At 36.7% G+C, this 27,902-nt stretch overlaps 1 protein-coding gene across 1 annotated transcript in view; it reads left to right on the top strand.

The window, feature by feature from the left end:
• Positions 1-24,033: 24,033 nt before the first annotated feature.
• The window catches only part of LOC122798207 (potassium voltage-gated channel subfamily H member 8-like), a 190,667-nt gene continuing 186,798 nt past the window's right edge, over positions 24,034-27,902 (top strand). The window contains exon 1 of the mRNA XM_044066963.1: positions 24,034-24,377. Coding sequence (XP_043922898.1) covers positions 24,061-24,377 — 317 coding nt within the window. The 5' untranslated portion in view covers positions 24,034-24,060. The remainder of the gene's footprint in view (positions 24,378-27,902) is intronic.

Here is a 27,902-nt window from a genome sequence, read left to right as displayed (position 1 = left end):
GACAATTCTCAGAGTTGAGGAATTTACCCTTTCCCCGAGAATTGTGCCCTCTTGGAGTTAGAATATATAATTAGCAGGGGGTTCATCCTCCCACATGAGTACAGTCCAAAATCGATGCCCAGCACATGCTTAGTAGTGTGTCAATGAGAATCAAATCGATCATTTGTTGTTGACATTATTCGTGTTGATATTAATGCTGTCATACCTCTCAACTGTCCAGATTTTTCCGCAATGTCTAGATTTTTGCTTCTTATAAAATGTGTTGTTCTCTGGTAATTCATTGAGGATTGGAGTCACAGAATAATGACATATGTTTGGGTTTCAGACTTTATATCCTTCAAAAATTGCATGCTAACACAAATCCTGTTGTTCTAGCAGTTTCTAAGTTTATAAGAGCAATATTTAAAATCTGTCATTATTTTTGGGCTGTTGTCCTCCATTATGTTATACTTTGTCCAGATTTCTTTCTCTAGGATATTGAGAGGTATGAGTACCATTCAAAATCCATATATGGATAGATATATATATATGTATACTTACATATATCAACACATACACATATGTGTGCATATAAAAGAAAATCAAATGTTTAAAATAATTTGACTGAAAACCCTTTTGAATGAAAAGCAATTGACAGAAAACTCATTCTACTGAAAAGCATTTGACAGAAAAAAAACAGTTGACTGAAACCCATTTCACTGAATCACAAATCATTGAAAATATTCAGGTTAAGAGGTTACAACATAAAATAGTGTGTTTGCAGGTAGTCAAGCCACCCTGCGCCCACACCCCCCTTAATTATATATATATGTTAACTCCATGGCTGCACAACCACTTGAGAAAAATCACTGCTTGTACATCAACACTGATTCACTGTGTATGGTGTTTTTTTCTTTTCTCAGATGGACAAGTGTCTCTTTTCAGTGGAGTCCTGGGGTGAAAAACATTACAGAGTAGTAGCATACAGACTGTAGACTTTACAGCAGTTAGTATACAATAAGAGGATATTACCCCTTTTGGTTAAAAATACAAGTGTACAAAATATACAATGAGAGTAGATAAGAACCTGGTAGAAATAGAGCATTGCAGGATATTTCACAATTGAATAAGAGTATACAAATGTTTACGTTTCCATATATACATTCAAGCAAATATCCATGTAAGAGTGTGTATGTATATATATATATATATATATATATATATATATATATATATATACATATATATATATATATATATATATATATATATATATATATATATATATATACATATATATATATATATATATATATATATATATATATATATATATATATATACATATACACACACACACACACACACACACACACACACGTACATACACCGTACATACACTCATATATAGGTTATTGCTCACACATGGATAAGTATAGTTAGATGGTGCTGTTTGTATTGTCCAGGAGAGATGGGTTGTAGAAATAGTGAGAGGATGAGGCTTCAGGGGGGTCAATTACAGTTGCAAAGATGGTTGGTGAAGAGGTATATTTTAAGTAGGCTTTTGAAGGACGGTGAGGAGTTTTGTAGTATGAGGTCAGGGGGATGGTTGTTCCATGGTTTTGCTATTTCATGGGCAAATAGTGATTCCCCAGAGTTGTTTTTGCATGTGATTTTTACGATTAAGGCTTTGTTGTTATATATATATATATATATATATATATATATATATATATATATATATATATATATATATATATATATATATATATATATATATATATATATATATATATATATATATATATATATATATATATATAGATATAAAATTAAAGGGAAGCACAAAAGCACTAATTTATGTTGCATTTTCTTATGTTGAATATTTGCAATTATTTCACTACCTGTCTCTGAGAGACTAACATTTCTTCCTTTTTGGACTTCAGGACATGTTGCAGAAACATTAGAAAATGCATACCACAGAAATTTCAGGACAAGCTCTTTTCAATTGTTTTAGGACTTTTATGTGATTCAAATGTTTTTTTTATTTTCCCATTTTGCCTCACTTTATAAGTCACTTATATTACTTTCTCTGCTAATTTACAAATAATGTGTTCTCTGCAGTGGGGACTTACAGAAGTCCTTCACCCCCCCACTTTTTTTGATTTTTTTCTGTTGTACCTTCCCATGTTCTCTCTCCATACTGGCATTATAGATCTGAAGATGGCCTCAGATAAGAAAAAATGTTCTATCACATTTCTTATGGTGGTGTTTTCTTTCTCTCATGTTTCTCCTGCTACATTTAGCAAATCTCTGTAATAACTACCTTAAAGAAATTTAAAGTAAAGTGAATTCCAGAGATTATTGGGCTACTACTCTTACAGTAAAGAGAAGATATGGCAACAAATTCCTCCATTTTTCTCTGTCTGTCTCTCTCTCTCTCTCTCTCTCTCTCTCTCTCTTACTTGCTGTCTAGCCTTTCATAACATTGTTTTGTTCCTAACCCATCAGTTTGAGGGTGAGATACAAATATCTTTAGCTGTTTTTCTTTAAAGTGCTGGCAAAATAAATACAGCACTTTGGCCTTGGTCAGTAAGTATCTGTCTGAACATTCCTACACTAGAGAAGAGAATTACAGTTCTTTCACCATCCACTTAGCATTTACTCATGACAGATGTACTGGCTCAAGAAATCTTTTGCATAATCAAGAATTATCAGGATTAATTTCTGATCATTATTCAGTTTTCCAAATTTGCTTGCAAATGTCCGTTGTTATGTATTCAAAAGAGACTTGTACAAAGGGGTCCAACTGTGGCATGGATTTTGGCAGTTGGCACCAGCTGCACAAAAGTTGTCTATGTACTTTATAATGCCATGCCACCATAACTTTAGCTTTCATTAGTTCCATTCATAAATGAGCATCCGACATATGACTCTGCAAATTTCATTATGAGTGTTCTAAAGGCTTTGAAATACATAATTGTGTGTTCCTTTTTTTGGTTACTCTATATACCTGTCTGGCAGTTGACACAGCAGATTAAGGCTGTGAGCTGTACTTTCTCAGGCACAGGTTTTGATTCCCTCAGTCCTAATTTGAATCTGTATGACCTTGAGGAAGTCATTTAACCAGACATTGTTCCTGGGTTCCCCCTAAAAATTGATTGCATGTCCAGTGGGCCTGCCTGGTTAACAACTGGGTAGTAGTTATGGTGGTGTAGTGATTAGGATTTGACTCTCTTACTATCAAAACCCATGTTCAAGTCCTGGTCATTGAATTTCAGTGGATTTAGGTCTTTTATTTCATGACTCTGAGGAGTGTGGATAGCCCTAAAATGTGAAAAATTAGCTTTTCATCAAAAAGTGAAGAAAAAAATGCTTTGGGTTGGCAGTGCTGATTCAGTCTATAGTGGGTTTTCAGCGCAAGAGCTTTTTCCCTCTAAAAGAGACTAAAAAATATATCCAGGTCTGAGGCTCAAATAGCCAGTGTGCAAATAAATACAGCTTGAGCTGCAGTACACCCCTAACCAAATAAATAAGCATTCCATCATGCCTTAGTAGTAAGTCCACCAAAATAGCATCCTAAACAAACCAAACTCAAGCAGTTATAGTCACCATAGCCCTTCCACCATCATCCTTGTCAAAACCATGGACAGCCCTGCCCCACAATTTCTGTAACCAGCGTGATTAACAATGGTATTTTGAGACAGTGTAGGTGTGGTGTCATGCTGTCTGATGATCATCTTTTCCTCAAACACCATAACAGTGTGTGAGAGATATACATACATAATGTTCTTGGAGGCAAAAATGTCAGCTGTACATCACTGCCCACACCTATCCAAGGCCATCACAATACACACAATCCATCCTATGCTGAGATTCTAAAAATTAACTTGCCAAATCCTCAAAGACCTTCAAAAAGCAGCACATGCACAAAGAACCTACTGCCTCACATAGCAAAAGGAGTCCCAAAATCATGGATGCTTAGCCCATAAGACAGGCATCTACCCAAACATTGTTGTAGGAGACACGGAAAGGTGTACCTCTTACCAGGATGAGCAAAGAAAGAATGAGGGTAACTTACTTGTCTGATGCCAAGATCGATCAGATCCCACATGCACTAAAATCTTTAAACAAGAGCAATGTTAGGAACCTAAACAAGAAATTTCACTTCCTACAAGCCCTCTATACCCTGAAGGAAATAGGCATTGGTATAGGTTCATAGGTTCATAGGTTGGTACTAGGCTATCAGCCCTAGGGCCTATACAAGCCTAGCCATAACAATTCTCTGGCTATTTCTTCCCACACTATTTACTTCCCTGGACCCCTGTCTAGCAGGGTGACTGATGTGATCCCCAGGGTGAATTTCTTTTCTCCCATCCAATCATCAAGGTTCCTTTTGAAGAGGGCCAAAGAGGCAATCTGCTTGACATGTATGGGCACTCTATTCCAGAGTCTGGGGAGTCTCTGGGTCAGGAACATATCCCTTCAGCATGTTTTGTTTATTGTGATGACAAGATTTAGATCCCTGGAGCATGTGGCTCTGAGGGATTGGGATTTCTTTAAGTGTAGCATGTCCAACAGCTCTGGGTTTGACATGGCCTTGTATGTTAAGCAGAGATTTCCTTGGAGTAGATGATATATGACAGAGTATAGTTGGAGTTTTTTAAGGTAGTCAGCATAGGGCTTCTGCTTTAGGTCTGTGATTCTTTTAGTGAGGTATTTCTGCAGCCTTTCCAGTTGTTGCAGATGTCTTGAGAGGTACATACCAAATGGGGCATTGTATTCTATAATGGGTCTAATGAGGGATGAGTACAGTGGGATAATGACCACCTTTTTTCTGGATGAAAAGCCCTTAGTGATGAGGGGTGCCACATAGAAAGATTTCCTGACTGTTGTGCGATGTGGTTATTGAAGGTGAGACCACTGTCCACCTGTGTCCCTAAGCCTCTAATCACACTTTTGGTGTTTAGTGTGCTGCCAGCTATATGGTAGTTCATGGGTACATGTTTTTTCCCAAAGGGGATAACTATACATTTCTTGACATTGAGCTTGAGCCCATGGCTCTAGCACTAAGCATCTGTTTCTGTAAAGCCCTTTTGTAGAGTATCAACATCATTTAGGGATTTAATAATGGATCCCAGTTTGCAGTCATCTGCAAACTTTGTTAGCCAGAGTCCCTTAGTGTTGGCCTATACTTCAAAGAAGTAGATGCCAAACAAGAGAGGTCCCAGGACTGAACCCTGAGGTACTCCACTTGTCACTTGTCTGGAGCTGGATTTGGAGTTAGCTACTTTTACAGTGTGGGTTCTGTCAGTAATCCAATTGGCAACCCATCGAGTGATGTAGGGATTAATGCCCAGCTTAGTAAGTTTATCTATAATTCCAGAGTGTGGGATGGTGTCAAAGGCCTTGGCAAGGTCCAGATAGGCTGTGTGGACTGTCTTACCCTCGTCCACGGCTCTGGAAACTGATATGAAGAAGTCAATAAGGTTCAGGAGACAAGATCAGCCCTTCAAGAACCCAAACTGGGTGAGGTACAGTGTTTTAAGGTTGCCTGGGACATAGTTTAAAATGACGGAGAGAACTCCCACTGTACAGGGCTATAATGCTTTTCATATCTATCTTCAGGCCACTTACTGTGCAGGAAAGAATACAAGGTAGAGGTGTCTCAGTTTTCATCCCAAAAAGACTCACATCAAGGATTAGAGCTTCTTCATATCCAAATAATAATCAGAAAGGTCTTGTAGCATATATATTATCTAGCTATAGAACTCCCTCTATGACTCTGGAGAGCCATAACACCTATCTACAGGAACTAGAATCACACATTATTAAACCCAATTCCATTTTCATAGGTGATCTAAACTATCCAGCTGCAGACTTGGAAACCTTCACTGGCAGTAGTGCACAAGCACACATATTCCAGGACTTTGTCAATACAAATGCTTTGGAACATTAGTCAGAGAACCCACTGGGGGAATAATATCTTTGATCTTGTCTTTACTAATATGGGAGCATCTTGCACCATCCCTTGCATATATTCATCAGTCATTGCATCTGACCATAAAGCAGACTTCTTTGAAATAAAACTAAAACTGGAAATCCCTTCCACCCAAGGTACCTTTAGAAATTTCAAGACAAACTACCTACTCCTAAGTGATACATTGGTAAGCTTCAAACCCCCACTAAATCCAGTTAATGCCACTGAAGATGCAGAAATGTATACTGCCACATTATAACAGCATGTAAACAGCTGTATAGATGCAGCTCTACCCTGCAGGAACAAATGCAGGTCAAACTTCAGAACCCCTCCCCCCAGTGGAATTATAATATCAACAAGCTTTACAATCAAATGAAGAGAATTTTGACCAAAACATAAGATGAGTAATTCCCAGAATGATGTAGCCCCTCATCACTGAAATAACCAAACAAAACCAAAGTGTAGTTTGAGGCTAAAACAGCCATGCAACCCAAAAGCAATTACAAGGCTTTTTTAGTTATGTACGTAATGTCAGAAGCAACACAGTTATACACTGAACTGATTGTGAACAATGTTATCTATACTGAGGCTGAAGATATAGCAAACATACCGGCTAATAAATTCAGCTAAAATGTCATCTTCTCTAGCCTCCATCTATTCGACAAGATATACCTGAAGTCATCTTACCTCCAGCTATCACACAAGACCAAGTTATAAAACTGTTGCCAATGGCTAAAAATACTGGAGCAACAGGCTCTTGACAATATCTCTGGATGCATTTTAAACATCCTGAAATACATTGTGTAACTGCAGTCTCTACGCAGGTTTTATGATCTGACCAAAATGTTTTGAGGCATTCCCCCACTTGGACATAGTAGAAAAGCTAAATAAACTGCAAATAAACTCCTCCATTACCCACTGGATTGCCAATTAGCTCACAGATAGGATGCAGGAGATCAAAACATGGAAAGTTACCTCCACAAAGAGACCAGTCATTAGTGGAGTCCCCCATGTTTGGTGCCTGGATCTCTCCTGTTTGGCAGCTACTTCTCTGAAATGAATGCCAACATCAAGGGGCTCTGGTTGACTAATTTGCTGATGATGGAAGCTAAGAATATCACATTATTTATTGTTTTTATTTTTGTTTTATTTCTAAAATGTGATGTAAAAATGTGCTAAATACATTAGCTTAGTTAGCCTCTTTAAAATTAGAAGTGCATGTTTATGTGGATCTTGTTATAGGGTGATTTGTCACTTTAAATAAGTTTTGAAAAAATGTATATTAATGTGTTGCAAGTGGATCCGGGCATTTGAACACTGAAAACACCTATTGGGTGAAACCGGTTTGTTTGCTGTGGAGTCGTGGCAGTCCGAAGCCACCACAATGAAGGATTAATAAACCTGATAAAGAAAAGAAATATGGGTCGAACCTTATTTTGCTTGAACCTAATAACTGTTTACAACATAGCAAACCAGTGCTGGATTCTGTTTGGGATTGTGTTTTGTATCCGCGCACGGTTTGGTGTTTTTCAAGTTGTGATTACGTGCACCAACTGAGAAGTGAGTGGATTTATTTTGTGAGTGCTGTGTTACGACCTTGGTGATTTATGGACTTTTTTTTCATTTTAACTGAGCATTAAAAGGATATGGCTGCAGGTTTCGATTTGCGAGGATATTTGGATGTGTTGGCTTCAGACAAAGATGACGTCACAATGTTTTTGGTGGTGAAGAACCGTTTTTGCAGACACATAATTCAAATAAGAAAGGGATGGAAGCAGATATGGAGACTTGTTTTAGACGTCTAACTGAGCGATCAAAGAAATTCAGAAGTAATGTATGGCACATCAAGCTACTGAAGGCTTATTTGGCTGTGGGAATAGCGCCGAAAGATCTATGCATTTATGTAGAGCCAGGTGTGGGCCAAGATGATGAGTTTTTCATTAACAAATGGCGAGACATACAGAAGGTAACATTGAAAATGTTTTTGGAACTTTTAGTTGAATACTATGATAAACATTTGGCGCAACTTACAGCAGATGTTAATGAGAGTTATGAACATTTGCAAAAGTTCAATAATGACAGTAGTTTTGTAATAAGAAATAATAAATATAAACAGGAGAAGGAAAGTTATGAAAAAGAGTTACAAATACGCAAAATAAAAAAATATACTAGAGACATGAATGACTTTAAAGATGGAGCAATGTATACTTGGAAACAAAAGAAGCGAATGGTGCGCTTCAATACTGATAAGAAAGAAAAGAAAGATGTTATAAAGAGAAAAAGGGCACGTTCAATATTAAGAAAAAATAGTGCTAACACCATTCAAGGTGACTCTAGCTCTTCTGAATTTTCTTCAAACTTAACTGATACTGATGCAGAAATATTAGACAAGGGGACATATTTTCACCTAAAACAAAGCGTTCCAAGGGCCCTTTAGACGAGAGGGAAAGAAGCACAGATATTGGAAATGTGGAAAAGGAATTCAGAAGGATGTTAGAGACATGATTTCATCTGATGGTGTACATAATGAGAACGAATTGGTAGTGAATCTGACACCATATACTTTAACAAAAGATGAAAATCATATACTTAATAAAGGTCTGAATTATGTGCCTGCATTTTATGTATCACATGTGTCTACTGTTGCTGATGCTAAAAACTTTTGTCGTTTATTAAATTTAAAGTTTTTCTTTAATGACAAGAATGAAAATGCATCAATATGTGAATTTAAAGTCAAAAAGTCAACTTTTCAGCCCCCTTACTACCCCACAGTTAGGATGTTTGAAGAACGTGTGTTACATGAACTTCATAACAATCAGGATATTATATTTAAAAATTACAGTAATAATATAAATAAAAAACAGAGAGATGCTTTGCAAAAGTCACAAAATGATGATAAAGTGGTGATTGTAAAAGGAGATAAAGGTGGGGCAATAGTGCTATGGGAGTCTAATGAATATGATAAAGAAGTAATGAGACAGCGTAGTGACCCTATTTCATATATGAACTACCTTTTGATCCAAATAGGGGATTTAAAGCTATTATTGATGCATTTTTAGAAGATGCTGTCATTGGGGGGATGCTAACAAAAGAGATCTGTGAACAGTTGATGGTAGCTGAAATGGAACCTTCCACTTTTTACATACTGCCAAAAATACATAAAACTATTTTAAATCCTCCAGGCAGACCAATAGTGTCTAGTCGGGGGTCACTGATAGAACCATTGTCTAAATATTTAGAAGGCAAATTAAAGACATTGCTGCCACTGGTTAGAGCTAGGTTTAAAGACAGTACAGAATTTTTGAGACTCATGAATGATATAGAAGTCCCTATACATGCATATCTGTGTACTTTAGATGTCCAGTCATTGTATACTAGTATCCCTCATAAAATTGGCCTGGCTGCAGTCAATTACTGGGCTGAATATTCTGGGCTATATACTAGAGCCCAGATTGATTTTGTGCTTAAAATGTTAAGCACGGTATTGGAACATAATGCATTTATGTATAAAACTGATTGTTTTTTGCGGATGACAGTACTGCTATGGGTACACATTTTGTACCCATTTATGCAGACCTCTTTATGGGCTATTTAGAGGCTAGAATGATATGCAATGATACAAATGTATTCAAACAATATATGGACATGTGGCGAAGATATTTAGACAATTGTTGGTGTGTCTGGATGGGAACTATTGAAAAATGGTATGAATTCATCAAGTATTTGAACAATAATACTTTTGGGATACAGTTTACCAGTAAAATAGAACAGTTTAATATTGATTTCCTGGATGTTAATGTTACTAAATTGATTGATGGAACAGTGGTGACTAGCATGTTCAGAAAACCTTTTACGAAGAATTCTATATTGGAAGCCAGGAGTTGCCATCCTAGACACAGAGCTAAAAATATAGCCAAAGCACAATTCATCAGATTAAAGTGTCTTTGTAGTAGAGAGCAAGACTTTGAAAAAGAGGCAGCAGAAATGCTTGAGAGATTTATACATAGGGGATATAATAGTAGGCTGGTTTCTGGTGCCCTTGAACAAGGTGGAATGCAGGACAGAAACAAGCTGTTAAATACGGACAAAGAGAAGGTGGTTATGAAAGTAGATACACTGAGATTTATTACTACCTATGGTACCAATACATTTAAAATAAAACAGATTGTAGAGAAAAATTGATCGATTCTAAGAAATGATCCTTTTTTTGAACAGATGGTGGATGAACATTGTAATTTTGGTTACCGTAGGGGGAAGAATTTAGGAGAATATTTTAACAAACATAAAAAAAATCTTCATTTATGAATAGAACAACACAAAGAGAAAGCATGAGAGGAAGTACATTTTCTGGGAATTGTGTGTATTGTAAGGTAATATCTAGAACCAAGTCCTTCACATCTGTTAACACTATTAGAGTTTATGACATCAGGGTCTCAATTACATGTAGTACTGATTGGATTATTTACATGGTAGTATGTAAGTGTGGCGCCTTTTGGGCAGACTTCCAGATCTTTTAAAAATAGAATTGTCACTTTAAATAAGTGTTGAAAAAATGTATATTAATGTGTTGCAAGTGGATCCGGGCATTTGAACACCGAGGACACCTATTGGATGAAACCGGTTTGTTTGCTGTGGAGTCGTGGCAGTCCGAAGCCACCACAATGAAGGATTATTAATTAATATATATATATATATATATATATATATATATATATATATATATATATATATATATATATATATATAGATAGATATTATAATGCCCCTGTTTAGGCTAATGGGTTCAAATCCCCCAAGGCTGATATTTTTTGTCTGCTTCCAGTCAGCAAATGTATCCACAATCATGTGCTATGTGCTTCTCTGACACCTCTTGTGTGACTGACTCTAAGGCTCAACTTTTTAAGGAAGTACTGGGAAGAGTGCAACTGAAAAAAGTTAATTATTCAAATTCCCTCAGGGATAAATGTCTATTTTTCTATGATATTTCCATTATAGTCAAAGTTCCTTGTTTAAACTCTGATGATGTTAGGACTGAGATAGTTTGTTAATTTCTTTTACTTTTCTGTATCACAGCTATCCTGTTTGATTTTCACATTTTCTAGGTTCAGGTATTTCAGATTGATATCTGTATGTATGTGTCATACTCCCTTCTCCATTGTGGTCTGCTTCCTTGATGTGGTCATCACCTCTCTCTGTATTCTTCAATCCATTTCTGTCTGCTTCTGTTTCTGTGGCCCTTCTGCCACTTCTACCCACCACCCATATGCCTACTTCATTTAGTTCCTTCCAAAATACATTTCTCTGTGTATCTGTAGCATTAAGTTATCTTAGCATTACCATCTGTGTACAAGATTTCACACCGACTACCCTAGACGATTGTGCTCACTTAGTGTTCACAACAGCTGGTCATTCTTTACTGTGGCTGCAAGTTGATATAACAAAATCTTCCCATGGGTCCCTGCTGCAACCTTGACAATGTCATCATCATGTACACTGACTTGGTTACATGCATTGTAAACAGTGTTGGCTTGTCTGCGTTTGTGGATATGACATCTCTGAATCGCTAGGATAAGCTTTTGAGCAGCTATGGGCTCACATAGCTATCCCCAGATGAATACATAGCATCCTAAAAACAAAATATTTCTGAATGTCTAAACAGCTTACTTTAGTAGCCAACAGTGAATTAAATCAAGGTGGGAGTATATAAATCTATAATATTATCAAAGTGATGGAAGACCTAAAGTGTGCTGAAATAAAGAGAGAAACACGCTGCACTAAATCCGGAATATTAGGTGCATATTAAATAACCCTCCTTTGTGTATACTATACATTTGATAAAGTACTAAAATATAAAGTAGAAGGTTCAATGAACATGAATTTGGGAAAACTATATATATATATATATATATATATATATATATATATATATATATATATATATATATATATTAATCCCCACTGTTCCGCGATCTCAGTGCAACCACTTTGAGTTTTCAGAAGGTCAATAATATTGTTTTGACCGTATGATGTTCAACTTTCTGAACACTCAAATAATCTGATATCAACCCATTGTTTGTAAGCTAGCAGTTAATCTAAATTAAGTCATTGCAAAGCTGAGCTATCCCATACTTACAAGAAGGTTGTTAATGCGGTGCAGTACAATAGTACCATGTCTTCGAAAGCTGAAGAAGTATTTTCAAGTTCTGAAAGAAAACAGAAAGCACTGCACATCCTACAGCCAGCATAGCTGATATAAAGAAAATAATCACAACTAAATAATAATTAAATGAACTGGGAGACTTATAATGCAGTTTCAGATATCTTAAAAAAATGTTCTGAGCTCTAGATTTATTAAATGTTTGCAGCTGTAATACTGTAAATGCTCAGCATGTAATTTAATAGTAGTGTGAGATAAAATAATCATGAAGTAACTTACATATGTTTTAAATTTATCAACCACTTATATATTCATTTGCAAAAGATATATTTCTTGTATTCACATAAAACAAAAGTTATTATTGTAAAGCACACACACACAAAAATAAATAAATAAATAAACAAGAGTGACTCGGTCATATGTTTAGTGTTATTGTAATGTATTACAGTCACATTTAATAGTAAAATGATAAAGGTTACCAAGCTGTTATTTAGAGTTTGAAGATACTGCAAAATAGTTGGTGGTTAGTGTAATACTGTCTGTATGCAAATTAGTTTCCCATAGAACTCGAATAAGCAGTTAGGCCAATTTCAGTATAGATACGTGTCTTAATGGGGTATATCTCAAAATGTGTTCAAGACAGATATATCTGTATTTCAAAAAGAAGTGACAGTTATGCACAAGGTGCAGTATATCATTAGCAGAGATATATGAGGTTATTATGTTGCACAGGAAACTCAACCTATCAAAAGGCAAGTGATTGAACACAACTGATTGATTACCTGCCAATCGAAAAGCAAACAAAAATGTCAGTATTTTGCAGGGGCTAAGCCCTCCTGTACCCCATACCCCCTGCTAATTATATGTACCAATGCTGGGCATACCTCTCAAGTGTACCTCATTACGAGGAACATACCTCATTTGGGGTCTTAAAAAGTTCATGTTCCTCAAAGTTTCTCAAAGTTCCGCATTGAAAGAGTATGTCACACATTCAGTGTTATGAATTTTTTTAAGTGAAATCCATGGTAAATAGAAATTAATCATATTAATTCATTAAAAGATCTTCTTTATAAGTAAAACCAGCATATTTTAACCATCCTGTGACCTTTCTAGTTGAAGTTGTTAGTAAGCCATTAGTATGTGTTCCACATTTTCCCCATTTGTTCCACATTATGAGGGCTAGTGTTCCCCATTTTGGAGATGGAAGGTTGAGAGCTATGATGCTGGTATTTCTATATGGTTAGGAAGGAGTCAATCCCTGATCCCCACTGTAATGCAATCTTGCACTGCAAAAAGCCAGTACATGTGATTGGCTGATTTTCAATCAGCTGTACCATGCGACAAGTTGACTTCTCAATGGATTGAATATAGCTTTGTATATAAATATATAAAGCTAGACAGATGTATATATTTGTGTGTGTGTGTGTGTGTGTGTGTGTGTGTGTGTGTGTGTGTGTGTGTGTGTGTGTGTGTGTGTGTGTGTGTGTGTGTGTGTGTGTGTGTGTGTGTGTGTGTGTGTGTGTGTTATATAAATCCATCCATCCATCCACAATTCCATTTCTGCACATGGGGTCAGGGTGTCACTTCAATAGTGATAGGCATCTAGAGCCAAGGTTTACACTGCCAGGTGGCTAGCACTGCCGTGGTAGTTCTTCTACACCAAACACTCATATGCACACCTATGGCCAATTTAGAGTGTCTAATCTACCTACTGCATGTCTTTGGAATGTAAGAGGAAATTGCTGCACCTGGAGGAAACCCATGGATGCTAACACAGGGAGGACATGCAGATTATTGCAAAGAAGGCACCCAGCCAATAATCAAACTGGGGAACCTCTTGCTGTGAGGCATAAACATTATCCGCTGAGTCACCGTGCTACCATTTGTCTAAATATGAAAATCAAATAATATTCAGTTACCTAGAAACAGTGAGATATTGTGCTGTAGCTTGCTATAGCATGATAACCTGAACATTAAGGAAAAACTGTATTAGTCTATGTTAGTAAATATACTTAACTGCAAAACAGGGGAGCAACCTCTTGTAATAGTCAGCAAATCTTAGAAAGTGTCAGTACAAGTAGACAAGTAATAATTCTCCTGCTTGCTTTTCTGTTTCATAGCACTACAAAGATGATGCTGTCATTGATAAGTGAAGAAACTAGATTATATAAACTGTCACCCTTCAAGTATGTACAGCAATTACATAACTGATATGTTTCCAGTACGCATTAATTATGAATCAAAGCATTAAAGGCTACTAGCCTTTAGAACAACTAAATTACAATACTTTATGTAATGGTTACTTAAAACTAATGGAATATTTTATCAATGATCAGAGTCAATTCATGCATAAGCTAACTGATGGTGCTAATATATTTCTTACATTAATGATTGTCAGACATTCTTTGCTTGATAGCTCTTTTTATTCTGTTCAGGGATGCAGATGAGACAGAGCTTATGCCAGCAACTGGCAGGCGTAAGATAGTAATCATACACAGGATACATCACAAGCACTTGCAGATGTTTATGTGACATGATAAGGAGGAACCAAACACCTTAAAATCGTTAGCAAGCATAAGGATAACATGCATATTCTACACAGAAGGCATTCTTGCCAGGAAATAAATTTGAAAACAAAATACTGCAAAAAGTTGCATCGAATGACACTCTAACTGATTATTGCCAGTATGTTACTCAGTGATTCTGCATATGATAATGGTTATTACTGTTAAATCCTGTTAAACCCCATCCAAAAAAAAAAGTTTGGTTTAGCAGTATAATATTACATAACTAGCTTATTTACCAGTTAGGAAAGCAATAAATATGAAGGATGGATTCGGAGAGAAATTTTACTTTGGGTAGTACGGTACTGTCAGCTCTTGTAGTGCTTCCAGTTCTGAAACCTGAGACCTTTGACCTATGAGTCAAGCCACATAGGCTGATGATGATCCCTGAAGCTCTACACCTCACCCAATACAGGAATCAGGCTTGCTATTCCACAATACTTAGAAATGATGCATTAGCAACATGGACCCCAATATAAAACATTTAAATAATGGATTAATGCAGAGAAATCACCAAAGCTATGTGTGGTTGTGAGTACTGCATCTATATGCGTGATCCGGTACTTCAGACCCTACCAGATCTCACATGCAGGTATTGCTGATCCCATGCAGATGTGGAATGGGGATACTGAACAAGTCAAAGGCCAAACTCTGGAGCATCTGCACATTTTGTGAATTATCACCTCCATTCTATGTGATACCAAAAAACACAGCTTTTTGTTTATGGTTTGGCTATATGAGCACAGGTTGAACTGTGCTCATATAGCATAACCCTACAGCATGCTCCCTTTATATTACTGGATAGCATAATTCATGGGTGACTGAGTTTTTCCTGCCATGCAAGCATTATGATGTACTACATACAGGTAAAGCTATGGAGATATCCAGTGTCAGAGAACATCTTCAGCAGTATTTGTGGTACTTAGGGAACAGGTGATGAGATTCATGTATTGGTTCTGAATCTTATTGCCTCTCTCTGGTGTGTATACACTTTATTCCCTAGCAGCTTTTGTGTAGCATTTGTTTAACGTTAGACTACTGCATGCCCACCCCGCATATTACATCATACCAGGGGACAGAGTTGGAATTTCACTCTCTGAGAAATATTCCAGGATGATGGATACTCTGTAATGCTATTACCATTCTTCTCCTATTGGGATGAAAATATCTTAAATGTTTTGTGGTATTTCTTATTCACAAGAATAATTTATAGTTTCATTATTTAATAACTTAGGTCAAAATGAAAGTCATTGTGAAATAGGACAACTATGAAATTTTCTTATGTGCCATATTGCTATCTGTTATCCGTATACATTTATTTTGGGTCCCTGAACATTTTATTTCTGATATCTGGAAAAATGAATGGAGAAGTAATGAACAATTTTCTCAGTGTATCTGCAAATTGTTAACCCTTGTGATGAGTTACTCCCAAAAGAACTAAATAGCTGTGTTTTAGTGTCAATGATCCCAAATGGATAAAACTAGCTCACAAAACCCTCACCAAAAAGTAGTAACTGACAAAATGTAATATCTGTAACTTCAAACTTTCTTTACACTATTCTTATTTATCTTTTAAGAATTCACAGTGTGAAATATTGCTCTGCCTTTTCTATGTGTTTTGTTGTAACCTAACAGATTATTATACTTTGCATTTTATACGGAGATATTAAAACCTCCACTACAGCTAGAGTGAAAACACTCAAAATGCAACAAATAACTGCATATACCTTTGGAATAAAAAAAAAAATACTGTAAGTGAAATCTGAGCTATTACCAATTGCAATACCAACATCTTTTCTGCATGTAATAGGTTCGGACTAGATGAATATACACAGTATGACAAATTGGGCCTAATGCAGTTTTGACGTCGAACTCAATAGAGTTGTTCATATTTTACTAAGTCTATTGCAGAAAAGCACTGATACAAGTCATTTACAGTAGTCCATAATTTTGTAATATCCCTGGCATTCAAGGAAATAGCGCCCATCTGCAACCATTAGCACACCTGACATTTATCCACAGTTAATTTCATGGCTGCAAAGAATATACTTAAAACCATAGATCTCATTACTGCGCCCTGTAGTACCTTGCTCATAATGTGTCTCCTTGTTGAAGTTAAGACATTTAATTGTAACACCAACATTGTATTCGTATGATGCCTGTGGCAGGGCTAGCCACCCAGCAATGTAAACCTTTTTTCTAGATGATTTGTCACTGTTGAAGTGACACCCTGACCTCATCTACAAAAATGGGAAAAAGGGGTTGACGGATGTCACAGCATTTCAAAATAAAAAGGTTAACATTTAAATAGCACTTTATTATGAAGTCCTGCTCTATACAGCCTTCAACATAGTCTTAAAAAACAATAATATCTGAAAAACAAGATCTACCTGATTTGGAAGCATGTTAATCAAAGTCTATGGTCTGGATTCTGAAATACATAATGCACTGTACAGTCCTAGAATGACCATTATAGTGTTACAATGTTAGGAAGAGTCCAGTATGTAGTGTTACATATATCACACTGCAGAAAGCCACACGCAGTTACTGAATGATTCTTAATAGTCCTGTACAGCAATTCAAAGATAAGTTCTACTGAGTTACTTGGGCGTGAGGCAATAAAAATGTACCCTTCTTTTGATAGTGGACACCCACTGATGTCCATGGCAGAACTGGGATTGTTAGAGCCACAGCAAGTAGGTACATGTAGGAGTGTGCAAGCACATGTGTGTGTGTGTGTGTGTGTGTGTGTGTGTGTGTGTGTGTGTGTGTGTGTGTGTGTGTGTGTGTGTGTGTGTGTGTGTGTGTGTGTGTGTGTGTGTGAGTGAGAGCGCACGTGTGTGTGCGTGCATGTGTGTATGCATGTCTATGCAAGCACTGCAGGGATTAGTAGAGGGAGCACTAGCACTGTTACTTCTAACTGTGCTATACCGAGTTCAGAGACATGCTAATGAGCTGCTAATTGTTTTTGTTGCATGCAGCTTTTTCATACCTCTCAATCAGTCTTTGTCAGTATAGAGCTGCTAAAGCTCACAGTGAAGTCCTAATAATACTGTGACATTGCTTCACTGAATCCCAGGTTAGGTCATCTGTTTTTCATTTCAATTGCAATAATCAGAGATTATTCATTTTCAAAGTTCACATGTTAAAATGATGGACCTGAAATGCAAAAGGCTTGTTCTGTTACCTCATGGTATACATCCAGCATATTGGTATATGGCACTTTCTTGAAGATTTGAATAAGTTAGCAAAGTGTACTGTATCTACTCACCTTGTGTTCATAAATAAAAATCCTAGAATGCCGTTAACACTCATAATGACTATTTTACATTATAAGATGTGTAATATCTTCAGCTTCTGAAAATAAAATAGCCAAACTGTGTTCTTAATTTGTATCATAGCAAGTGAAGAGGAGAAAAGAAATAGTAATAAAGGATAATATAATAAAGTCATGTAAATCAAAAGTATATACTTACTAATACATTGCTGAAGAAACAGTTCATTATAAAAAGTATAAGTGACATAAGCTGACATTTTAATTACTTGGGCACAGCATACACGGTATTAACTCATGCTAAATTTCTGTATGACTAGTATTAAGCTTTGACACATATGTTAAAAAAACATGCATTTTCCAGATGTGGCTCAAAGATTTATATAGTCATTTATTGGCAACAATGAGTTAATTCAAAAAAATCAAGATGTAATAATGTACTCATGAGCAAAATCACTATAATATGCTTTTATGACTAAGCTACATATTTTGTGTCATCCTAATTAGCCTGCACCTTGCATGGTCCCCAGTCTGTTATGTATGACAGTCAAATAGGACAGATTATATATTTAACGGTATAGCTTTTATACTGAGCATTTTTGGCGGAAGGCTATGTCATGTATGCAAAGTTCTTGCTATGTTGAACTTATAATGCAGATGCATTAAACCCCACAACACAACATGAAAATTCAGCAGAAATGTACAAGATAAAAGCAGATATGAGCCAATTCTACCTACTTGATGTAAACAGAGTTGTGGGAGCATGATATGAGAGCCTTGCTATAATTGCAAACATCTTTCTGTGATACCATTTCTCTGCAGATCAAAAATCCATGAAAAATATGGAAAATTATCATTTAAGATTGAGATGCGAAGCCCGAACATGAAATCAAAAGAGAGCATAATAACTCATTATCAGTTATTGCCTTTATATAAATTTCTCAAGTAGTCAGCCATGTTGTTCTCTCAGAATTACTTCATCCCCAAATACCCTCATGTGACTTTTCCAATGACTGACAGATCCCAACAGCTCCATTCTTCAAAGCACATCCAGTTATATTTCTTGCAGCTCAGAGATGCCTACCAAAGAACAGTAAGGTATAACACACAGCTTTAACCTCTGCAATGGTTATAGCTCTTACCACAAAACATCCAGTCCTCTTCTCACATGCTCAATGCAGTCTCCAGCAAAGGCACTGAAATCAGTTATTTTTAAGTGTAAGGAAAATGCCAGCATTAAGAAAAATAAAATAAACTAAACATGCATGCCCCAAGCATCTTATCTATGTTGTTCATATTATAAATTATAGTATTTTAGAAGAAATCAAGCAGCAACCACAGAGTATAAGCAATGAAAACCATTCCAGGTGATGAAAGTATGTACGAGTGTTAACTACACACTTGTATATTATGAGTATCCACTGATTATTCTGTATGGCAGACACAAAACATAACCAGTGAAGAGCATTAATCTAATGTATTGCACAAGTGTGTATTCAGAACCTGCCTGTATACAACATCAGACTTCCATCATGGTAGTGGGACTCAGTAACAGAGCTATGTACATCACAGACATTTGACTTTTACAACAGATTATTTATGTAACTTTGGAATCATTATACCTAGTCAGTAAAGATATTGGTAATATCAATATTATTTTTAGACACATTGTCACAGATAAACAAAACACATTGTATAGTTATAATCCATTGCAAATAGCACATTTATAACAGTATATTTTAGGTTTAAGAACCTGTATGTTAAGCATTGACCTTATTCAAAACCCAGGAAGTTTAACATTTTCTGTACTAATATCCTGATATACTGGAGTGACAGAACCTAACATACGGTAAGTAAATTATGCCATTAGGATCATAGGCTCATAGGAGGATAATAGACTAATGGCCTGGGGCTCTTACAAGCCTAAACGAGTTTATCCCTAAAAAAGAAAACTCGGTCAGCAACTGTCACCCCTGTCAATCAGGGACACAGGTGGAACCCCTGGGACAAATTTGTGGTTTCCCATTCATTCATCAAGGTTGTGCTTGAAGAGGGTCAGCGAGATAATCTGTTTGACATGTATGGGAAGTGTATTCCAGAGACAGGGCAGCCTCTGGGAGACAAACCTGTCTCTCCAGCAGGTTTTGTTGATGTTGAATATTAGATTTAGGCCCTTTGAGTGGGTAATCAGTGGGGAGTTAGACTTACAGATATGCAGCATCTCTAGTAGGGCAGGGTCCAATATTGCCTTGTAGGCAAGACACAGATCACCGCTGAACAAACTGTATGATACTGAGTAGAGTGATAGTGATTTGAGCCTGTCCACATAGGACAGGTTTTGGAGGCCATGGAGTCTCTTTGTGAGGTATTTCTGTGGACTTTCCAGTTGGTGTAAGTATTTGTAGAGGTATATACCAAACAGGCCATTATACTCAGTTGTTGGCCTAATGATGGTGGAGAACAGAGAGGTAATAACCTCCTTTTTTCTGGGTGTAATCTCTTTAGTCATGAGCTGAACCAAGTAAAAGGCTTTTCTGACAACTGTCGCTACATGATGGTCAAATGTGAGATTGTTGTCAACCTGAGTACCCAGGTCACTGACCACAGGTTGTGTGCTTAGGGAGTTGCTGCCGATGTGATAATCGGTAGGGGCCATGTTTTTGCTGAATGGTATGATAATACATTTTTTTTTTGCTTTTAACTTAAGGCCATGACTTTAGCATCAGTCATTTTTTGCTGTGAGACCCTCTTGCAATATGTTAACATAATTTGGGGAGTCAATGACAGCATCCAACTTACAGTAATCCACAAACTTGGTCAGCCACAAGCCTTTTGTCTTTGCCTGGACCTCTGAGAAGTAGATGTCAAACAGTAGGGGTCCCAGGACAGATCCTTGGGGAACACCGCTAGTGACAGGTCTGCTGTCAGAGGTGGAAACACCGATTTTGACCTTGTGGGTCTTATTGGTGAGCCAGTTGGCCACCCACATGATGAGATATGGATTTACGCCAAGTTGTGTTAGCTTTTCGATGATACCCAAATGGGACTGTGTCAAGGGCTTTGGCCAAGTCAAGTTAAGCTGTTTGTACTGACTTTCCCTCATCCAGCTAATCAAATAGCTTAGAAAGATTTTCTTTTATCTCCCTTAAAAAAAGTTTAAATTATTTTATGACAGATTGTAAAATCAGAAAGAATGCACTTATTTGAAAATGTGGAACATGCTGATGAAAGCAAGTGAGAAATTCTTGTAAAGTGGAGTTCATTTAACATTCTTTAGAAGTAATTTGGGTGTGAATTGCCAAGCATCTCTGTGGTGTCCAATTTTTTTCTGAAACTGTCCATGCTTCCTTCTCCGTCATCTCTGCATACTTACATTATATCGACTGTTACCTAAAATGTGTTAAAAGGGTACAAGGACACCTTTCCAGCATTTAAATGTTTGTTTTTCTCATTTGAGTGACTGCTTAAGAGATCTGACTCATCCTTATTGTATCATAAGCAATATTCTTTTTCCTTTTCTTTTAATATGTGACTGTAAATGTCATCTTAAGTAGCTAAATATGAATGCATCATTAATAACAAGGCAAACTGGCTATAAATGTCGCCGTATTTCTCCAACATTTTAAGGAAGACTGGAATTCTCTCCAGGTGTATGATCTGCCAAAGAACATTGGACCCCCCCCCAAATACATATTCTAGATACATTTCTACCAGTCACTGTAAATACCATTGTAGGTCAGGATCAGAAACAGTCATATCAATGTAGTGACATTATGTGTCAGTATAATGACATAGTTAAAATTAAATAAAAATTTAATTAAATAAAAATAAAGTAAAAAATGTTAGTGAGTTCTAAACTTCTTTGCATGATAAGTGCTTCTAGACTGTGGCTTTTTATTTGCTTCATAGTCATATCTTAATAGGCTTTGGACAAAATGGATAAATCAATTTGTGTAACCATATGGATTAATATACATGAATGTGTGCATGTAAGTTGATGCATGTGTGTGTTTGTGAGTGAGTGTATCTGAGAGAGAGAGTGTGAATGTGTGTGTGTGTGTGTGTGTGTGTGTGTGTGTGTGTGTGTGTGTGTGTGTGTGTGTGTGTGTGTGTGTGAACAGTTATGAAATTCCCTTCCATGTTTTTAGCTCCTGACTAAATTATATTCTTTCATTTCCATTTGTTCTTAGTTCTTAGCTCATGTCACAAGCTCAGCTTTTTCTTCTTATTACAATAATTGTTACCCTATTTTTGATGCTAATAAAAACAACAGTTACCTTTCCAGAGTGAGACTACAATCATCAACTCTATTATGTTACATATCCTTGAATAAGGCTGACACAATAAGGTGTAACTAAGCGATCTGGACTTCATACAGATTTTTATATTTTTCATAGCTATAAGCTGTCCTTGATTTCACAGAATGTCCCAGATTTTATTCATATTTTGTGACCCTTCCTCATAAAATTTATGTTTTTTTTTTTCCTGACAAATCATTGGGGATTGCTGTCACTAAATAATGGCAGGCATTTAAGTTTTCTATTTTATATCTTTTAGAAAAATCATTGATAATTCAAAATCTTTTATTCTATAAACTTTTTATGTATATATATATATATATATATATATATATATATATATATATATATATATATATATATATATATATATATAAAAGACCAATATTTAAACTTGGTCCCTGATTTTGTGCCTTCATCTTGCATTATGTTTTGATTTTGCCCTGATTCTTGGTCTTAGCAGTTGGGAGCTATTTTGGCTTAATGCTTTGTGTATTTAGATGTAGTTGGCTTAATGTTATAGCTATTTTATACTTATACGCAGATCATATCCTAATAAAAGATGTTATAAACTCTGCATAGAAGAAAAGAACACCGTAATCACATAATGAGCATATTGCTGCATTCCTGTGTTTACATTGAAACAAATTCTGCTTTGTCAGATATAAACCCACACTTTTTGATTCATCACAGCTCTCTGACTTTAGAACTTCACTTCTTATACTTAATGAGATTTTGTCAACAGACAAGGTGTTAGAGAATAATACTAGAATGAACTAGAGTCTCATGGGTATCTGCTTTTCAGGTCTCCTAAGAGGTATTCTCAGGACATCCAAAAGAATACAAACACCTCCTCTTTTAAAAATTGCCTAAAAGAATATTTCACCAGTAGATGGCTCTGCCCCTGTACTTCACCTGGGTAATCCCAACTCTGTACTATCTTTCACCTCAAACAACTACAGTTGTTTGCTAGTGGAGTTCATATAAACTCATTTATACTGCTGTAATTTGCTATAATATGTAGCTTGAACTATTTATTTTATGAATATTGTGTTAATGTACTGTTACATTTAACTAATGTACTATTGTATTATGCTATATTAACTACTGTGTTCTTAGTAATAGCTTTGCTTATAATCTTGCTTATAATTTAATTTGACTGGAGATTTTCTCCCTGGTTCTCTGCTCAAAACAGGCTACTGGCCCAGCTTGACACTACCTGATTAACAAATGTAAATAAATAAAATGAATAAATAATACAGACACTAAAGGAAAGGCTATAGTTAAACTACTGTTAAGGGCTAGCATACTGCAACACACGTTTAAAACCTTATTGCATATATTATTTATAGATTGTTTATTTCTAGCTTGTGGGGGAATAATTGGTATATAATTTAGTTTTTATATTTGACTTCCTATTTCACACTGTGCTATGAAATGGTTTTAAAGATTTTGTAATGAAGATATAGAACACAGTCTGGTTTCTTTTTTTAATGGTTATTCCTGTATTAAATAAAGATTTTTTTTTCATAGCAGCACACCATTTAAGACTCAGAATCAATAGTGAACTAGAGTCTCAGGGGTATCTGCTTTTCAAGTCTCCTAAGAGGTATTATGCTTCACATAACCAAGATAAAATGTATAATTCAAAAAAAAAAACAGCAGCACCACTGTTATAGTTAATAATTATTATTGGGAAAATGCAGTGTCAAACCTTTAGAACAGTTATTCATTTAATGTTAGAAAAAGAACAAAACAGTATTTTCTTTTTTCAGGTAGAACCCAGAGGAAATGGCAGTGTAAATAAAATGTTGCCATCTATCATTGAGGATGAGGAAGATGATGAAGAACATGGGTCCATGCAAATGTCTCACATATCTACCAGGAAAACAGTACTGCTTCAGTACAGCAATAATGGAAACAATGGAAGTTCCCCTGGGGAAAACACAAAATCATTTCATTCAGGCCCTGTGTCAGCAAAGTCACCAGTCAAAGTTGTCAGTTCTAATCCTTCAAGGAACAGGCATAATAATGAACACCACTGCGACAACAGAAAAAGAGACAAAAACCTTAAATTGCACCTTACAACAGAGGATTGCACTGACTCACCTAACCTCAGCCCAAGGTAATCATAGTGTTGTTTTTTTTCTCTTTTTACAGAATGATTAGTTCAGCTTTGTACCTAATTAAAAACATTGCTGCAACAAAAAAAATATGTTTTTACTTGTATCAAGTCTATTGTGTTTAGTCCCATGTATTTAAGTATTACAGATGGAGGAAGTAAGGCAATAAGGGAGAAGCCATTATGCCTGTCTGTTCACAAACAGGCTGCAGCATGCAAGCTGGGAGCCAACATTTTATTTCACACACACACACACACACACACACACACACACACACACACACACACACACACACACACACACACACACACACATATATATATATATATATATATATATATATATATATATATATATATATAGATATATGGATATATATATATATATATATATATATATATATATATATATATATATATATACACATATGGATATATGTATATCTATATATATATATATATATATACATATATATATATATATATATATATATATACACACATATGGATATATGTATATATATATATATATATATATATATATATATATACACACATATGGATATATGTATATCTATATATATATATATATATATATATATATATGTATATATAGGTTCATAGGTAGGTACTAGGCTATTGGCCCTAGGGCCTATACAAGTCTAGCCAAAAAGGTACCCTGGCTTTCGCCACCCAAGAAAATTATTTGCCTGTGCCCCTGTCAAGCAGAACCACAGAAGTGATCCCCGGGGTGAATTTCCTATTACCCATCCAATCATCAAGATTTTTCTTGAAGAGTGCTAATGAGGAGCTCTGTTTGACATAGATAGGTAGTCTGTTCCAGAGTATGGGAAGTCTCTGGGACAAGAATCTATCCCTCCAGCATGTTCTGTTTATTGTGGTGACAAGGTTTAGGTCCCCAGAGCGTGTAGCTCAGAGAGACTGGGATTTCTTTAAGTGGAGCATGTCCAACAGCTCTGGGTTTGACATAGCTTTGTATGTTAGGCAGAGATCGCCTCTGAGTAGGCGATATACGACGGAGTAAAGCTGGAGTTTTTTGAGACGGTCTGCGTAAGGCATCTGTTTGAGGCCAGTAATCCTCTTTGTGAGGTATTTTTGTGGCCTTTCCAGTTGTTGTAGATGTCTTGTGAGGTACATACCAAAAGGGGCATTGTACTCTATAATGGGTCTAATGAGTGATGAGTAGAGGGGAGCAATGACCTATTTTTTTCTGGATGAGAAACCTTTTGTGATGAGGTGTGCCATGTAGAAGGATTTCCTGACCACTGTGGCAATGTGATTATCAAAGGAGAGACTACTGTCCACCTGTGTCCCAAGGTCTCTTATCACACTTTTGGTGTTAAGTAGAATACCACCTATGTGGTAGTTCATGGGTGCAGAGTTTTTACCAAAGGGGATGACAATGCACTTTTTGGCATCGAGCTTGAGACCATGTCTTTGACACCAGGCATCTGTCTCAGTGAGGCCCTTTTGTAGGATGTCCACATCATTAGGAGTTTCAATTATGGCTCCTAGTTTGCAGTCATCTGCAAATTTAGTTAGCCAAAGACTTTCTGTGTTAGCCGGTACTTCAGAGAAGTAGATACCAAACAGGAGAGGACCCAGGACTGAACCTTGTGGTACTCCACTTGTCACTGGTCTGAAGTCTGATTTGGAGTCTGCTACTTTCACGGTGTGGGCTCTTTCAGTAAGCCAGTTGGCAACCCATCTTGTGACATAGGGATTTATACCTAGTTTAGTGAGTTTATCTATAATTCCAGAGTGGGAGATGGTGTTGAACGCCTTGGTGAGTTCTAGATAGGCTGTGTGAACCACCTTACCCTCATCTATGGCTTTGGTAACTACTTCAAAGAAGTCTATCAGGTTTAGGAGACATGATCTGCCTTTTACAAACCCAAACTGTGTGGGGTCCAGAGTTTGGAAATCTCCAATGTCTTTGTTTATGAGTTCCATGATATGTTCCATGGCCTTGCAGATGAGGCTCATCAGGCTAATGGGGCGGTAGTTCCCGGGGTCTGTTGTGGCCCCCCCCCCCTTTGTGGAGTGGGATAACTGTCATGGTGCGCCATTCAATGGGCACAAAGCCTGGGGTGAGGCTATGATTGAACATGGTACTTAGGTGGGGTGCCAGTTCATTCTGTAGTTCATGTAGAAGGCAGCCTGGGATGTTGTCAGGTCCCATGGATGCTGTGTTCTTGGCTTTGGAGAGTGAAGTTTTTACCTGTGCAGCCGTGATTACAGGAACTTTGCATTCTTCCATTATAAATATGGGCCCTTTAGGGGGTGAGAGGGGGGTAAAGTTAGCACTGAACCTATCTGCCAGGATGTTGGCAATATCAGTTGGTTCTGTATATTTAGTGTCATTGTGCTGTAACTCAGAGCAGATCTGAGTGTTGCCATTGAGATTTTTGACATAGCTATAGAATGCTTTGTGGTTGTCTTTAGAATCAGTGGCAATTTTGTTTTCATAACTAGCGTTGGAGGATTTTATGAGGGATCTGAGCTTCTTACTGAGGCTGACCAGGGAGTTCCTCCAATCATGGGATTTTACTCTTTTATGCAACAGTTTCTTTCTTCTGTTGTAGAGTTTGTTTATGGCAGAAGACCACCAGATTGGCTTCCTTTTTTTGGAGGATAGCATCTTGGTTCTGTTAGGGCTAGCACGATCCATGCACTCGTGTAAGTGCTTATAATGTGCATTTGTGTAGGATTCAGCAGTTGTACCTCTATTGTCCATCTGCATGGGTGTCGTGAAGTTTGCCACTTCTGTCTTAAGAAGCGTGAAGTTGGCTTTGGAGAAATTTTTTACGGTTGTTTTCCTAATGGGGGATGGGAGCGGGATGTGGATGTCTAGGGTGATTAGCTTGTGGTCGGATCTGACCAACGAGGAGCTGACCTCTGGTGTGGAACACCGGTCACCCATGTTGGTGATGACCAGGTCTAGGATATTGCTGCCCCTGGTGGGGGTGTGGATAAGTTGATCCAAAGCATTGGAATTGATAATTTCCAGAAAAAGTTGAGCAAAAGAGTTGGTACATGAGTAGTTTTCCCATTTAATGGTAGGGTAGTTGGAATCACCCAATATTAGAGTGTTGGGTTGTACCTTAATATTTTCCAGTGTATCAAGAAAAGAGGAGTGGGAATCCTGGGGCATGGTGGGGGGTCTGTAGCAAGCTACAATCTGGATTGCGGTTTTGCCCAGAGTTAGTTGAACTTGGATAATCTCGGATGCATTATGCTGAGCAACTAGCTTGGAGGTGTGGATATCCTTAATGAATATGGACACGCCTCCACCTTTAGTGTTTCAGTCCGGGTTTGGTGGCCGAAAGGTTTGGTATGAATTATAGCCTGGTAATGCAGAGGTGCTCTCTGGAGCTTTGAACCAGGTCTCTGTCACTGCACAGATGTCAATGTTCTCCATTTTAAGGAGTGCCTCGAGTGAGTGCATTTTGAGGTTTAGACTTCTAGCATTGAGTAGTATATATATTTATTTTATTTTATTTTACA

Source organism: Protopterus annectens, chromosome 3.part1 (genome assembly GCF_019279795.1).
Source record: "Protopterus annectens isolate FY-2018-M chromosome 3.part1, PAN1.0, whole genome shotgun sequence".
Taxonomy (NCBI): Eukaryota; Metazoa; Chordata; order Ceratodontiformes; family Protopteridae; genus Protopterus; species Protopterus annectens.
Note: the sequence above shows the minus strand (reverse complement) of the source record. Positions and strands in the feature narration are given on the sequence as shown.